The 16571-nt window shown below is 38.5% G+C and overlaps 1 protein-coding gene across 1 annotated transcript in view; it reads right to left on the reverse strand.

The window, feature by feature from the left end:
• Positions 1 to 1708: 1708 nt before the first annotated feature.
• TARSL2 (threonyl-tRNA synthetase-like 2) overlaps positions 1709 to 16571 on the reverse strand; it is a 16158-nt gene continuing 1295 nt past the window's right edge. Inside the window, exons 3-19 of the mRNA XM_009885783.1 lie at positions 16113 to 16208; positions 15039 to 15229; positions 14365 to 14488; positions 13102 to 13223; positions 12155 to 12272; positions 10837 to 10917; positions 9437 to 9583; positions 7926 to 8024; positions 7424 to 7590; positions 6708 to 6870; positions 5706 to 5843; positions 5172 to 5249; positions 4966 to 5066; positions 3711 to 3815; positions 2824 to 2896; positions 1979 to 2093; positions 1709 to 1857 (exon numbers count right to left, since the gene is read on the reverse strand). Coding sequence (XP_009884085.1) covers positions 1709 to 1857; positions 1979 to 2093; positions 2824 to 2896; positions 3711 to 3815; positions 4966 to 5066; positions 5172 to 5249; positions 5706 to 5843; positions 6708 to 6870; positions 7424 to 7590; positions 7926 to 8024; positions 9437 to 9583; positions 10837 to 10917; positions 12155 to 12272; positions 13102 to 13223; positions 14365 to 14488; positions 15039 to 15229; positions 16113 to 16208 — 2067 coding nt within the window. The remainder of the gene's footprint in view (positions 1858 to 1978; positions 2094 to 2823; positions 2897 to 3710; positions 3816 to 4965; positions 5067 to 5171; positions 5250 to 5705; positions 5844 to 6707; positions 6871 to 7423; positions 7591 to 7925; positions 8025 to 9436; positions 9584 to 10836; positions 10918 to 12154; positions 12273 to 13101; positions 13224 to 14364; positions 14489 to 15038; positions 15230 to 16112; positions 16209 to 16571) is intronic.

Raw genomic sequence — 16571 nt, forward strand, 5'->3', positions numbered from 1 at the left:
GGGCCGCCGGATGAGGGGGGGACCGGTGCCGCTGAGGGCGGGGAGGACCCTGACGGCGGACACCGAGGAACAAAGTGCGGGTTCTGGTTTTACCGACGGCGGTAACGTTCCGAGACGCCCCCGCGCGGTTCGCCCCTGCGGCTGCGGCCCTGCGCAGCGCCTTCCGCCATCGCCCCGTCCTCCTCCCTGCATAGCTCTCCCTGGCGAAAATTGTAGCTTTTATCAATTTGCATCCTTCAGCGACCTCTCTCATTGCTGCAGGTCGCCTGACAATTTAAATGGCGACAGCACAGATACGTGTATGCTAAAAAGTTTATATTTGCAAACCCTAGAAATTCACTGGAAAAAAAAAACCCAAAAATTTTAATTCTGCAGTCTGAATACATCACGTGTATCATGGAGGTGGTTGTCCATAAAAATGTTTTATATATGAAATAATAAATGTAAATACAAATCACCCTCCACATTCCACATTAATTCTGCAAAGGGGAACAGAAAGCTTTCCCAGCGCTTGTTCCTTCTATTTTTTCCTTTTTCTTTTAAAAGCGAGGGATACTCAGTTGGTAAAAATGGCTGCAGAGAATGAAATATTGAAACGCAAAGCCGGGCCTATTAAACCCAAGTCTGTGCGAGTCTCAGGCCGAAGTAAAACCCTAGCTTTCTATCTGTATAACGTCAATGCACTAAATAGTATTTTCTGTTTCACTTCAGTGACATTTTAATCAGAACAACTACAGCCATATAGCTCAGATAACCGAGTAATGTATTTAGCACTAAAAAACAGCATATAAAAGTGAAAAAAAAAATCGTGGTAAAAATTAATCTCTCAAAAAATATCTGATTTGATTGCCTGAAACATTAACTTTAAAATAATTTAAAAGCGTAAGTCAGTCAGATAATTATGGCCAATTTAAATTCAACATGCTGCGTTCTAAAATGAAAACTGCCATCCTCACCTTTCCAGCACTCTCAGCATCCCAAGCAAACACAGCAATAAATTACACACAGGAAGTTTTTTCAAAGTTTTTTTTGCTTTTATAAAAAAGCCAAATCAACAGCAAACGCAGGAAAAAATAAAACACTTTCCACACACAGTGAGTAACTGAACTTCATTCTTGGCAATCACTTTTACAGCAACCAGTTATCACACCAGCATGATGTGCCGTGTTTCACCCAGATTTCCAACAAAGACACCGACGTATTTGTAGTCTGTGAACATAAATTCAGAAAGAATCAAGCTATTCCCCCCACCCCCTCGCCCCCAAAAAAGAAAAAGAAAATCGCTATAATCTGGTGTTACAAAAAACCCAACCCGCAATGGTGCTGCTGCACCCCCCCGGCAGCTGAGCCCCCCAGCCCTGCAGCCCACCTCAGCTCAGCTGTGCGGCTGCCACGGGCCTCAGGCAGCGCAGCAATCACAGCGGCGGCCGGCATGCATCCTGATTTGTTTCCACAGCAAACCCAACATATTTTAGCAGAGGTGTAGAACTTTTAAAATAAGCATTCGGCGACTCGCCCAGACTGGAATCCCATGGGACTGTCACCGGAGTTGGCAGTTGTCCTCTCATGCTATTCCTGGAGCACCAACATTGCTACATTTGCGTATTTTGTGTATCCATTAACTGAAAATTCTCTCAGATGAGCATTACTGCTGTGCAAGAGGAAAGAAACACCAGCTAATAATTTATTTTTTTCCCGGACAGCAACATCAGAATTCTTCTTCTGCATTTTGAACACGTGAACTCTTAAATTTCTTGAGTTTCTCAATAGCAGAAGATACTGAAGTCTCCCCATGAATTTTGTTGTCTCTTGTTCGCACGTTGACAGCATTATTTGCTTTCTCCTTTTCTCCAACCACTGCAAGACAACCACAAACAACATTAAACTGACTACCTACACTACAAAATGAGTCTAGGAAAACTCTATGCCCAACATTCAAAGTTAAATGATATTCAGAAATGTAAGATGCTGCAATTACCTAAGATAAAGTTATACTGGGCCAGCTGTGCATTTCTAATTTTCTTGTTTAATGTGCAACTTTGATCCAGATCCACATCTGACATAAATCCTGCTTCAAAAAAGTCACTGCAAACCTACAAAAAAAACCAAAAAACCCCACTTAATATTACAGTATATATTCTAAAACATAAATTTGTACATGCTGTAATTCCTGATCTCTTCCAATATATGTGCAGAATTTCGCTCTTGTGAATCGTCGTAAGAAGTCAATGAAGTTATTTGAAGACAACTGCACGCGCACTTCAGGGCTTAGCAGGACTCCAGCTGGAAGACAATACCAGGTAACACCCATATCGCACATTTGCTGATCTCCTCAGACAGCTACACTGCTGAGCGTCAAAGCTGTTTCCTCAGTCGGAGCAAAAGAAAGAGGAGAAGGAACAAACCCTCTTACGCTTGCATTAAAAGAAGAGCAGGGCAGAGGGGTAAACAACCACGGTCAAATGTAACGTAGGCAAGAGGGTACGTGCTGGGAAGTGGAAGAAACCAGGTCTGCCCCTTCTTGAAGCAGATAATTCGGTAATGAAGCATAAGTTAGCATAACAAAACATTGGTTTGCCATCCAGAATGTTTTTTTCCTTTAATAATGACTGAAATATGTACATAATAACAGAATCCAAAACACTTTGGGTTATGTGACCCTTTTTCGAGCTTATACAAATTTTAGACTACACGGAAAAATTTACTTCGCCCCCCCAAATATGTCTCCAAAATTATTAAAGCGTTCATTCTTTGTTCTAGGACAAGCACTTAAGGAGCTATTAAAATTGATTGCTACTATAAAAAGGGAGGCCCTGCTCTCACCTGCCGGGCGTACTCTTCAGAAGCAGGTCCCACAGGCACAACCATGACCTGCCGCGGAGACAGCCAGAACGGCCTGGCAAGGAGGACAAGAAAAGTGGGAGATAAATGTGCGTTTTACATTTGCATTCATATACACAGTCATGTTCCCCAGTAACAATTTCTTTACCTTACAAAAATATTTTTGTCAGATAAGGATGTTGGATAAGACGTTATCTTCCTCTTTTCAAGTTCACATAAGAGAGCAAATAGATTGATTCTAGTAAATTGACATATGCAGAACTTTGATCTTCTGTTCACTTCCCAGCTAACCTCACAATTTTAAACAGAACTATTTTTTCACATTATTTCCACTTTTATTTGTAACTTCATAGTGAAAGGTGGATGGTCAGACAGATAGGTGACTGAAAGTAAGAATTAACCCTTCCTTAATAAATACATTAATGAAGAAATATCTTCAGACCTTATTCAAGATGAAACAACACATCTTACAGGTTAAAATATTCCATATATTAGGACTTATTCACATCTGTATAAATAATTGCTTTACAGGTCTAACATCTTCCCAGTAGAAAAGCATTTAAGTATTTATTTTTAAGAATAAAGGAACAAGATTAATGCAGCACATACACATTCAATTACAATTCTTATTTCTGCTTAATTGTATAACTTTTCCTGCAGTCTCATGGAACTGAATTTCTTATAATTAACTACTAATTAAAGGGTATCATACAACTCAGACCATAAAATTAGACTTCTTTTCTTGTAATCTTACCTACTAATTCTGAGAAAATTCCAGGGATATTATTCTGCATTAGAATATATGGGACATTAGGGAGGTATTTTCTACATTGTTACACATTTCTTAGAACTGCATTTGTGCCACATACCATTTTCCTCCGTAATTTTCTGCGAGAATAGCTATCATTCTCTCCACAGATCCCAAAATAGCTCTATGAATAATCACTGGCCTTTTCTTATCATCGCCATCCTTACTGAAAAAGAGTAAGTGAAGTTTAAAAAAGAAATTCTTCTAGCTCACACAGCAATAATCCTACTAATATTTTTGATTCTACTTTTCGAGTAAAGACAAAATTTAGTTATTTATACTTAGGCAAAATCTACCGTTTTTAATAAAAATGTGCTTTCTTTAAGTCACCTGGGCTTTTAAAGGAATACTGAATAATCACAGTGGCTTAAAATAATCATGCCTGTAGCTAGTGGCATAGGCACAAATTCCCAGAGTTTGAAAAGACACTCAACTGACTCAACTCCATTTTTGTGCAGTTTATTATGTTCTTTCTCACTCTTTCTTTTCTGCTACGTCTTGGTTTTACTTTGTCGCACAGGATCTTACCTGCCCTTACTGTTCATTTCTTTCCTTAGATTACAATCTTGTGAGTTAAAAAAAAAAGCCAGCCGCTGTTTGTAACAGTATTATCACCTACCAACGAGCTATGACATCTACTGTAGAACATGCAGCAGGACCAAAAAGTAACAAAGATTTTATTTCTATCTTTCCCATCAAACTCTTTATAATATGCAAAAACGGCAAGAAAAACAACCCAGAAAATGTGTGTTCAAGTCAACAAGATTAATTCACTCAGTGGATAAAAGCCCCTCTTCCTAGCTGGAAGCCAAAGTGAGATTTTCATTAAAAACTATTCGCATTTTGTTTATGTTCAAAGTTAACTAACTTTACCTGATAAAAAGAATGAGGTACTTATTACAAACACACTAGTTCCTTAAGACATGTTTGAATTTGTATGCCATGTTTTCAAAGCAGACACAGTGACTAGGCTGAAACTGACTCAACGGAGTTTTCTTTAGCATTATATGTGATCAGTTGTCTTCAGAACTGGCAGACGAGACAGATCATTATGTCTTCCTGCAATCCATATTATTTACAATTAACGTAAGCTATCATTACAGTGAGGAAACATCTTCATGAGTCAGTCCTCTACTCACCAGGGATGTTTCCCCTTCTAACCGGGCTACTAATATACAGGCGAATAATTTGTTAAGCGAGCAACAGAGCATTGATACACCTCAGTTTAATGAGAGTTACAGATAATTAATTAAAAAAAATATGGTTATTTTCATTATTTCATTTAAAAGAGGAAGATATTTAGCTTAACCACTCACCCAACGTAAGTAAGATTAAATTGAATGGGTAGTTGGAAGTCCAGTTGGATAGTAGCACATTGATGGTACCTGCCAATAGCATCTTTGATTTTAATATCAATCTGTGAAGCAAAATAACCAAGTCACAGTTACTAAATATAGTTTGCCTGCATTGTGTCTGTATTCTTGTCCATCCCAAAGTTGTATTAAAATCCCGATTCACTAACCTTCGGACCATAAAATGCTCCATCTCCTGGATTCAAATTCCATTGCTCTCCAAAGTTATTCAAGCTGTTTTCAAGTTGCTAATCATAAAAATGAGATAATAATTAAAAAACGGTATAGCAGGGCCTTTCATTACTCGAAGTCAAAGCATTTGCCTTTGAAACACGAAGGGAGCCAACAGGCAGCATGACTCCGATTGTTCAAGCATTTAGTCATTTATGGTAAATAATCCTGAAGTAAGAGTAGTTCCTTGTACAAATGTTGTGATTAATCGGGGGGTGAGGGGAGAGCGGAATAAAAATCAAATCAGTTCAAGATAAGGGGCTAAGTATGAATCAGGCAGTTCTCATTTTATACAGAAACTTTGCCTTTAATGTGACGTTTTTCAACAAGCATTTCCACTAAGGAAAATGTTTAGCATCTGATTTAAGCAATTTCACTAATTTCACTATTCAACATGAAAGAACTTAGTTAAATATCCACCTCTACAAATACAAATATTAAAGGCTATGTTTGTTTGCTTTTAAATGAATTACCTTTTCTGCATGATCCCAGATCTCCAACTCTCCTAGATAATTTTCTGGTCTTGTAGAGAGATGTAGTTGAAAGGAAAAACCAAAGACAGCATACACTGACTTCAGGAAATCAAGACAGCCCTTAATTTCTTCTTCAATCTTAAACATAAACAAAAGATACTAGTTAAAACTATTTACACAAAAATGTAACTGGACTTACTGAATTCCTCATAATCAGAATATAAGAGTCCATTAAATTAAAAAAAAATAAAGATCACATTAAAATTACATCCTACAAACCCAAATCTAGGTAATGGGTGAATTGAGAACTGAGGTGGTGTGGCAAGAAATGTTCTCGTTAAGCCGGAGCTTCTGGAGCCAAATTGCATGAGTCAGGCTTGACAAGAGTACACCAATTTATTCACATAGCTCCACTACAATCTATGGCATTACTGACAAAATAAAGTATGTATTCAGCACTACTATGGAAAACAAAATGTGGTCAACAGCTTTTTTTCATTGCAGGGGGAGATGGGAGATGCAAAAGATTTTCCCTTTTGGGATTTGATGCCCAATGTATCTTTCTAAAGGGAAAAATCCTGTACAGAAAATCTTATTACGTAATTCACAATCAATAACATCCCTCAAATAACATTGTTTTCTTCTTTCGATGTAAGCATTTTTTAATTTCAAATAGAAAAATAAATAACACAAATTATGGCACTGCGATTTGAGAAACTTGTAACAGAGAAGCTAAGCTCAACAGGCTATTGACTTAAGCAATATTGCAGAAGGTTAAGAAATCTGGCATAGCAAATGGCTGAGAAGGAAGCACCTTCTAAATCTATCAGAAAAAAACATCAAAACCAGCATTATGCTACAAAGCAACACAACAGAAGCAGCGAGCTGAAACATTTTGGGGAGTTTTTTCGAGTTTAATGTTGGTTTGCACTGGGAGGGGAGTTTTTTTTTGGTTCACTGATGGTGTTGGTGTGGTTGTTTTTTGGGGGTTTGTCTTTTTACCTGTTCTATTGTGCAAAAGATGTGAGCATCATCTTGCTGGAAGCGCCTTACACGAGTCAAGCCACTTAAAGTCCCAGAGAGTTCATTTCGGTGAAGAACTCCAAAATCTGCAAGTCTAAGAGGCATTTCCCTCCAGGATCGTGGACGATGGGCAAACATCAAGCTAGACGGAACATGAAACAACCCTCCTTTGATCCGTCTTATACAAGATTTAAGACAACACAGACACTAAAACAATATCAGTACAGAAAGTAATCAAATTTTTACATATTTATCCGTTCAGGTTGTCTGCATCCCAAAAGGCAGGCAAACAGAAAAAGTGCAGCGCTCGGGAATGTATTGCTAAAGAGTACCCAGGAAAAACACTGCGAGAGTAACAATCAAGACTGGTTCATCTGTACCTTCTTTTGGTTCACCACACCGGACACCACACCGGATGCCTATCTCTGTCCAACGGGATTTGTATTTACTAGTGGTACAGACTAGTATTAGCATGCACAAACCTAGCTCAGTGCAGGCTTACTGAAAGATACTCCTGTAAGAACTGTATTTGGTCTGCTTTGGGACACTGTTGGGGAGCTGTCTGGACACACTAGGAGCTTGCTAGTCTATTGTAAATATACACGATAACATGTATTAATACTCCATTTTTTCCCCTCAGCCCCACGAAGGATAAATATAGTAAAATAGGGAGGTTTTCAGTTGAGAGTACAAACCAATGTCCTGGACAATTCATCGGTTTAAGGGCAAAAGTTTCCTTCTCGATCTCAAAAGAGAACATATTTTCACTGTAGTGCTGCCAGTGTCCTGAAGTTTCCCAGAGTTTACTGTTGAAGACGTTTGGAGATACAACTTCAGTGAAATTACGCCTGTGATATTCCTCCTATAAGACAAATTCAACATTTAAAAGGAGATCAAGCTTTTGACAAGCAAAAGCCTGATTCTTTTTAACTGTGTTCTTATGACGGCAATGTACTGGGAGACTAAAGGTCTACGGCACATGTAGGTTTTACATGACTGGAAGGAACACGTGTCAAAGCTTTACTCCGCCCTATTTTCAAAAAGGTTAGATCTGTAGAATCATAGCGAAAATCTGGTCTATGTTTACATACACAGATGTTTCTGTTTCTGAGGATAGCTCAGTGCTATGAATGGCCTATCACTTAAGATCAACAACTGATATTAAGCTTGTTAAGAGTTACATTAGTATATACTCACTCGTATGAAATCCACGAGTGTGTTATAAAGAAAGGCACCCCTGGGGAGGAAAAAGCAGCTTCCAGGACTCAAGTCGTGAAAGAAGAAGAGTTCTTGCTCCTAGGTACATTAAAAACAGAATGCTGTAACACCACTTTGGATGTAAACTCAGAACAGCAGAAAGACTACTTCACACATGTTGAGACTCGGTTCACAAAAACGAAATATTACAGCAACAAGATGATTTCCAGAAGTCTACAAGTTCTCAGCAACAGTAGTTAATTTATCTATAATTCTTACTCTCAGAAGTTTGTAAGAACACTGAATTCCATCTGACTCTGTGACTATGTAAACACACACTTCCTCAAAATACTGAAGCCTTAATCAATCTTACCTTTAGTGACCAAAGCAATTAAGCATATACCCATCAGATCTGAGGGTTGATGGCTGAAGCTTGTGAGCCAGTCACTCTTTATCAGAATGCTGTCTCAAAAACATAAGCTCAGCAGTGTGGCTCTGATATACCTTTGGAGAACCTTAGCCTCTTCAGTATCGTAGATATTAGATAAATAGACATGAGGTAAGTTGTTTTATACTAGATAATTAGTTTCTAAAAAGGCATAGGAGTAATCATCAAACAAATACTCAACAAATATTCAAGTCTTCATAAGTTATTAGAAATAAGCACAAGCACTTCTATAAAGACAATTTTTCTACTTCTTCCTTTGTCATTGTTTTCTGTAAATTCCTCAGTGGCTCTTTCTCTTCTGAGTTACCCTCAGTTGTTCATCTTTGCTTGTGAAGGCCCTTCACAGCCTCTTCTTTCACGTCTGCCAGTAAGCAGCAAGAGGTTCATGTCTCTCGGCCAACAATGCTGACCTTCACTTACACACGAGTTTTTCAAATAAATGCCTCCCTGCTTTCACCCTGTACTGCCCATTATGCCTTTAAACATCCACAAAGCTACTTGCTATCTTCTCTCAAATACCCTCCCTGTAACTCCACCTTCTCTACAAAACTACAGCAAAGGTGACAACAGTTAGGAGACTGCATGCCAACACGACCATTAGGTCACGATCCTCATCTGCGTCAATCTAATGTCTTCCGATTTACACTCAATTTAAGATTAGATCTGTTCATTTAAATCTAGCAGAGGAATCTATCAACAATATTCAAAACAACAGCTGAAGTACTGCACATACATGCACTTAACTATTACCCTATTTATCACAGAATCATAGAATGGTTTGGGTTGGAAGGAACCTTAAAGATCATCTAGTTCCAACCATGGGCAGGGACACCTTCCACTAGACCAGGTTACTCAAAGCCTGTATTTATGCCTATAATAAAGAATGACCAAAAGATATTATTTACACAATTTTTGTAGAATTAAAATTTTAAAATACAACTGACACCAAGAAACTCATATAACTGTCTCCCATTCAAACTGTTGAAAAATGGAAAAAAACAACAAGAGAGAATGAATTCTATTACAGAAGTATAGAAGAGAAGTAGACCATGAAATAGCGTACCTTTCCAATTTTCCTATGGTCCCGATTTCTGGCTTCTTCCTGGAATTTTTCCCATTCCTTCATCATTTTGTTATCAGGAAAGGATATTCCATATATTCTCTGCAGAGTTTCCATGTCAGATTTTCCTTCCCAATATGTAGAAGAATTCTGATGCACAAAACCCGTACTTTAAGATAATATTATAGAATCTCAGGGAAAGGAGGAACAAACGCTAACCCGTTCAAATGTTAATTTTTTCCCTTGGGTAAAGAATGATATGCAGTCATCCTGCATTTGTTTATAATACAAAGATATTTGCGCTGCCTTTTAGTCAGCATACTAATATAGAAGACGTAAACAAAAGTGACTGGTCAAGCCATACTTTTATTCTACTTAGGTATCTTGTTTTAACTCTCATCATGGTATGTTTTAGTATCTCACATTACATCTTTTAAAAACGCAGCACTTGTTTACGTTCAAAACACAACGCAGTAGGGAAACATGAAAGACAAAACAAAACTCACTCACGCTCACAGTTAAATCCCAGCTGTTTGGACAATCTAGCACTTAATCGCTGCAACTCCCAGTTCCATAAACTTCAGTTAGGAAGCCAGCAGAAGTAACTACGATGAATGTTCCACTAAGGTCAGTCTAATAAGGTTACCAAAATTAGCATCTCTAAGTAACTTAAACTACAACATAACCAGAGGTATCTGCAGGCACAGTCTCTGGCTTTCCTACGAGCAATGCCATTTTTAAACAGCAGCACTTGCGGATCTGCCAGCGTCCACTTTACCTCCTGTTCCTGAAAGATATCATCTTACAAGGTCAAAATACTATTTTCTGACCCAATCAATATCCTGGACATTCATTTACTGCAGCATAGAGCGCACGCACACGCGGCACACAGATGTGACAGCTAGTATAGACTCAAACTATCACTACAAAGTGCAACGCTGGTTGGAGATACCAGCACAGTACTGCCACATTGGCTTAGGCACCGCACTTCGCTACTGTGCATGGTACAACTGGTTCCACAGCTAATCTAGTCACTACTAGTATATTTTTGCAGTGCTTTTCATTATAGTCAAAGCACGCATGGTACTGCACTACATTAAAAAAAGATGCTGTTAACTTGAACTGATGTACTATGTTGTGATGGTCAAGAATCAGTCAACATTGGAAGTAGACGAATGATGAAGGTGTCATGGTCTGGGCCTCAAACCAGGACAGAAGGTCTGTAGTTCTACTTGTGTGATGGGAGTGGGGAAAGAAACTGAGGACTATTTTCAGAGTAAGCAGAGCAAACAATACAAAGGACATACAAAGGACCCTAGCATAATCACTTCAGGAGAAATAAATCCATAAATAAATCAACTGACCCATAGTTAAGTTTTAATGCACAGTTAATTTAAACTTACCTTAAATATTTTAAGGGCCTTAATTTTTCCAGTGTGTCTCACGTGTGGACCCCTGCAGAGATCAATCAACGGACCACATCTATACAGAAAAGAAAAGAAGTGTTTATTTTAAAACACTCTTGACATTTTTAAACACAGTCACCAATGGCATGTAAGCTAATGCTTAACATGTTCAAACACACTAATATTCAACAAATTCAGTGCATTTTAAATGTAATTGTGCCTTCTACCTGAAGCAGAATATTCACCCAGTAAATACTCAGTACACTTGATCCATTGTCAAGAGCACCGTAACACACTCAGCAATTCATATAGTTCCGTATGTAATCTTTGTTAAAGATGGCCAGGAAATTTCAAACATGTACATCAAACAGAAAAAAACGTCTTTGCCATTTTCCAGTTTTATCCCTGGCAACTGAATGAACAGGATCCTCATCCCACACTGAGCTGAGTTAGCTCTACCCATTATCCAGCAATTCAGGGTCATAAGCGGTAACTTATTTTCATCTGTTTATTGAAACCAGAGGGAATGAGTGAAAAGTGGATTTGCCATTTGGCCACAAATTGAGACCTAATCTGTTCCAGCAGAGAAAGAAAAGATCTGATTTTACATAAGTAGCAATATTAATTGCAACCTTATGTCCCAAATACACAAGTATTCAGAAGTTAGAATAAAAAAAATGTTATACTGTGTGGGAAACACAAAAACTCAGAAACATCAATAAAACAGTTAATAAAATTCTACTTTAAAAGCATGTGTCAATAATGCAAACGCATCAGTAAAAGACAAAACTAAAAAGTCACATGAACACATATATGCATGCAAAAGTTCAACATCCTTTCAGAAGAATTACAAAACAAGAGAGGAAAGAGACAAAAATATCTTAATTTTCCTGAGGGTATGTTAAGCATAGTGATTACCACCTGAACACCTTAAAGCACTTTTGAAAGGCAATTAAAACACAGTACAGCGAGACTGGTAATATTCACTGTATAAAACAGAGGACTAGAGGACAAAGTCTTTTTTGACTTGTCTCTGCAAATGAGCCAGACTGAATGTATGCCTTTTGTGTACTAATTTCTTTGTCATCTCATTGAGCTTGAGGTGGCTTTGTGTAACAAGAAATTGTTTTTATTATTGCCCAAAAACATGCTGAACACTTGGAGAGCGATATGGAGAGGTGGGAACAGGATGCTATTGTTTTTCTTTGTTTTACTAGACAGCTACTATTCTGCAAGTCAGTCACATGCAGTATTTTATAAAAGTTACGTTTTAAAAGATCATTGCACCAGAACCACAGGTACTCCAAAGACTTACCTTAAACATGTCTAACAGGATGTCCTTTTTGACTTCCAGCCTTTCGAAAGCCTGCTTCTCTTTTATGATATTTTTACAGCGGTTCTCTAGTAGTGGGAATTCAGTACTAGATACACCTCTAAACAAACAGACACAGGCAAAAGAAATACAAAGTAGTTATTTTTATATTCCTATTTTTTAAGTCACCACTTTCTAGTGGTTTAATCTGAAAAACACAGGACGTGTTCTTGTGATTTGTCACAGTGTTTTCTTTGTTTCTTACAATTGACTGTACTTTCAGACACTAAACTCGGACACAAATGGTATCACTCTGAATAAACCCATTGCAGTCGCTCCTAGAGCAGTCTTTGACATGTTTAAACGCCTGGAAGATCTGTAGCTCAAAGTATACATGATTTACGAAAAAAGGAGAAAAAAAAAAAAAGGCTCAACCCAGCTGCAAGAGCTAGTTTATCAGCTGATGCAGATTCAGTATTCTCCCTGACTACAGAAAGATAAACAAGGAAAAAAACCAGAATTGTAAAGCTGTGCACAAGGATTAGAAGGAGTAAACACCTATATGAGTTCCATGCATACGTGCCATTTCTACAAGTGACTATGGCACTTTTCAACCAAACTACTGCAATCCTTCAAGGATACGGTCTCCTATATCTCCCAGGAACTTCAGAAAGTTTTACCCAAACACTCTACATTTTTTTGCAGAACATTCATCAACTGCAAGTCTTAAGGAGCAGGTGTCTGAACCTGCTCTTGAATTTAAATATACACATACTCTCAATATATATGTATACGCAGAGCTACACTATGAAGGTGACTAACCTGTCACTTTTAAACCATACTAGGTACACAATTTTACTTTTAACATGCAGAAACATGACTGAGCAAAAGTAATTCTAGTGCTGAGCTTTGAAACAGAGTATTAAAGTTCTCCGACACTGAAATTTTACCTGTCTTCAATGTACATGTCATAATAAAATCCATTCTCAATTGGTGGTCCATAGCATAAGCAGCCCCCAAAATAACCTTCCATTGCCTCTCCAAGAATATGAGCACTTGAATGCCAATAAACCTGCAAATAAACTCAGGTGAGCAAGCCACTGGCAGTGTGTAACTAAAAAGAAAAAAAACAAAACAGAGGTACATCTGCAGTTGGGAAATACACTGGAATAAGTGTTGTTTAAATTCTGTCAGAAGTATAACAACTTTCTGTTCTTATTTTGAAGTACACTACACGACTAATATAACAGCAGATGTAGCAATAAAACCCCACAGTATTTCAGTCTGAAAGATGATTATACCTCTACACGATTCCGTCACCTCAGTACTTATTGTACCTTGTTCATTTCTAAGTGAGTTTCCGGTCAGTTAAGTCTATGCAATACTAACCCCATCTAAAGCAAGGTAGACAATTAAGTTACCATTGTTCACATAAAGTACATCTGTTAATAGGATTTTAAACCACATTACCCGAAATGACAGAAGAAGAGCGCTAACAACCCAGTGGATCAATACCAGATTTATGTTCCACGTCCCTATCAACTGAGGCCACTTCATTGCCACTGCTAGAAGATTAAGCCTGTACAGGCTCCTGAAATGCCTCAAACAAACTTAACCACAGGAATAATTTTTTGGCAATATGAAGACTAATTCTAGCGCACAAAGATAAACATAGGCCTAAGACTGAATCCCATAAAAAAAAAAAAATCTTGGCTGTGTCGCTAAGAATATTCACAGATTAATTGAAAAAGATATGCCTACTTATGTTTCTAATAAACCGTGCTGGTAAAAGGAGGTGTACATGTTATTGATGACTCAAATCTGATATTGGACAACTTTTAGAAAACTGTAAGACAGCCTCACGGTTGCTTTCAGTGTCTGATCTTCAAACAGAGTCAAACCACAACACATGTCTTAGAAGACAGCAAACTATTTCGAGTTAGCATGCAAATCAAGACATTCTGTACGATCTCGTTTGAGAAATAACCTGTTTATGTAAGAGACAAGGGAAGTAAAGAACATTAAGATTTCATTCACCTAGACATTATAGGTACTTAGTATCTCATCTTCGTTGTTGAATCGTGACAAACAAATTACTTGAATAGCTTTGGGGATTTTTGTTTTTAATTCAAGATTTTAAAAGCATAATGCTGCCATCAATTTCCTCACATTAGTTCTTTTTATCAAGCAGAAACCAGTGAGTGTTTACTCACAGCTTTTGCTTCTTCATTATCAAACATAAGCAGCTCCAGAGTACAATCTCCCTCCAGCGGACGGTCCAGGTCCCACAGTTCACCATTCACTTTGGCTATGACTGCATTTGAAGCCAACACTTGACTAAGAAACACAAATGATGACAAGATACCAAAATATTTAGGTTCAGATTTGCAAAAGTGCTTAGGTTTCTAAATTCCACGAGACCCCACCCACATCTCGTAGCACCTAAAGACCCTTAATTTTTCTTTCCGTGGTTGTCTTAAACACTTTCCTACTTTTAAGGTACAGACGCTTAAGGTCTTAAAGTTTCATTCAATGGTTTGCAGTACTGGGGATCTGGAGTAAAGACTGCCTCTAACAAGAGTTTCCACTGCTAGCTGGTAACTCACAAAACTTCAGATGTCTCTACTAATTCCTAGCAGTCTCAGTGATTGTTATATTTAACTGGAAGCAAGCATTATGATCCCAGCACAGAACCTCAAGCATCACCCAGAACAGTAACTTCACCCATTAAGTTGAAGTTTCAATGATGCTTTCCAAATAAACCAACTTCAGAGAGTCACCATCCATTGACCATGACACATATATATGTTATGCAACAAGCTAAGAGACAAATGATAATAACAGATTTATCACTGCAAAAGTACAGTGCCTTCAATCTGCAGGTTACCTAATTCCAACAGCTAATTGATATGGTGTGGTTTTCCAAGATTCCCCTTCAGCCATTTTTCCGTCTGTCAGGGTAATTTTGATAGGTTTGCTCAGGTTGGCCGCTCTGTAAGCTAGCAAAGCATCATGTTCTTTTTTCAGTGCTTCGTAAAGCTTCAGCCTGTCTTCTATGAAGCTTGGCTCACACTGTAGCTGTAACAAATAAACTAAATCATACCTGTACACATTTGTGAGAGTAAACAGAATGAAAGGATTCACAGCATTCATGCATCCCTAGAGGTTCCAACTCAAACCTGATTTCACCGTACTAGAATTCATACTAATATGCAATAAAGCATTTATCAATAATTATACACAGTATAGTCCCAGCCAACTTGCTGATTATTTGATAGTGGCTCTCCAATTTTCGCAAGCATCTTCATCAATCTGGGCCTAAATGGCTTTGTGAGTTTGATCTCAGAAAGCAGCCTATATTCCTGCCCCAGAATTTGGTTGACATCCTAGAGAAGTCTGGATCACTCCAACAAGCCCTCGCTCCTGCCAGTCCACTCAAAGCATCAGATTTAAATAAGATAGTTCCCAGGAATCACAGAACGGTCAGGTTTGGAAGGGACCTTCGGAGATCATCTAGTCCAACTCCCTGCCAAAGCAGGTTCACCTACAGCAGGCTGGACAGGAACGCACCCCAGGCAGGTTTTGAGTATCTTCAGAGAAGGGGACTCCACAACCTCTTTTGGCATCCAACATCCTCTTTCAGTCATCACACACACTGTTTATTCATGAACCATCACTCTCTTTAGGAACCACAGTATCCTGACCCCTATTTCCCCATAGCCCAAATCCTTTTGTCAGATAAAAAGTAGAGATCTAAGAACGTGTAAGGAGCCCTACTAATTGCATGCAAGATGAAGATCTTAGATAATGATTTCTTCTATATGCATGCTATTATAGCAAGCCTTCTTCCCAAAACCCGGGATTTCAAAATACAGCAAAGTATTTCAGATTTCAGGACCTTTTCTGAACCTAGACGAACAACACTACTTCTATAACTATGTGGTATAAAATAACCACTTACATCATTCCGATGTCGGTTCAGAGCTTCATTTTCTTTCTTCTTTTCCTCTTTATTTTGATGCACTGCAATAGCAGCTGGACTTGCACGGCAGACTCTCTGAAAACAGTGATAATATGAAGTATGTGACTATGTCTTTAAGGCTTTTCCCAGCAATCACTGAAACAAACCGAACCAGACCAGTGCAATACTGGGCTAAAAAGGCAATTACAGTCAAGGTATGTCCTTAGTACAGAGGAAAGACTTCTCATGGCACAGCTAAATTGCGTTCGTTTGCTGTTCAGCGAAACTGCTCGCCAAGCAAAACCTCCCCAACACGATTTCCCCAGTTCCACTACTGCAGCCACCACCGGCAAGACCTCCTCAGCGAGACGCTGGGAGATGAGAACGGCCCAGTGAGCAACAGAACCCACTCGCGGCGGCCTGACCAACGCGTCCCGCCCCGGCGAAGAGGCTGAGCCC

The sequence above is a fragment of the Charadrius vociferus genome, unplaced genomic scaffold (genome assembly GCF_000708025.1).
Source record: "Charadrius vociferus isolate BGI_N301 unplaced genomic scaffold, ASM70802v2 scaffold325, whole genome shotgun sequence".
NCBI lineage: Eukaryota > Metazoa > Chordata > Aves > Charadriiformes > Charadriidae > Charadrius > Charadrius vociferus.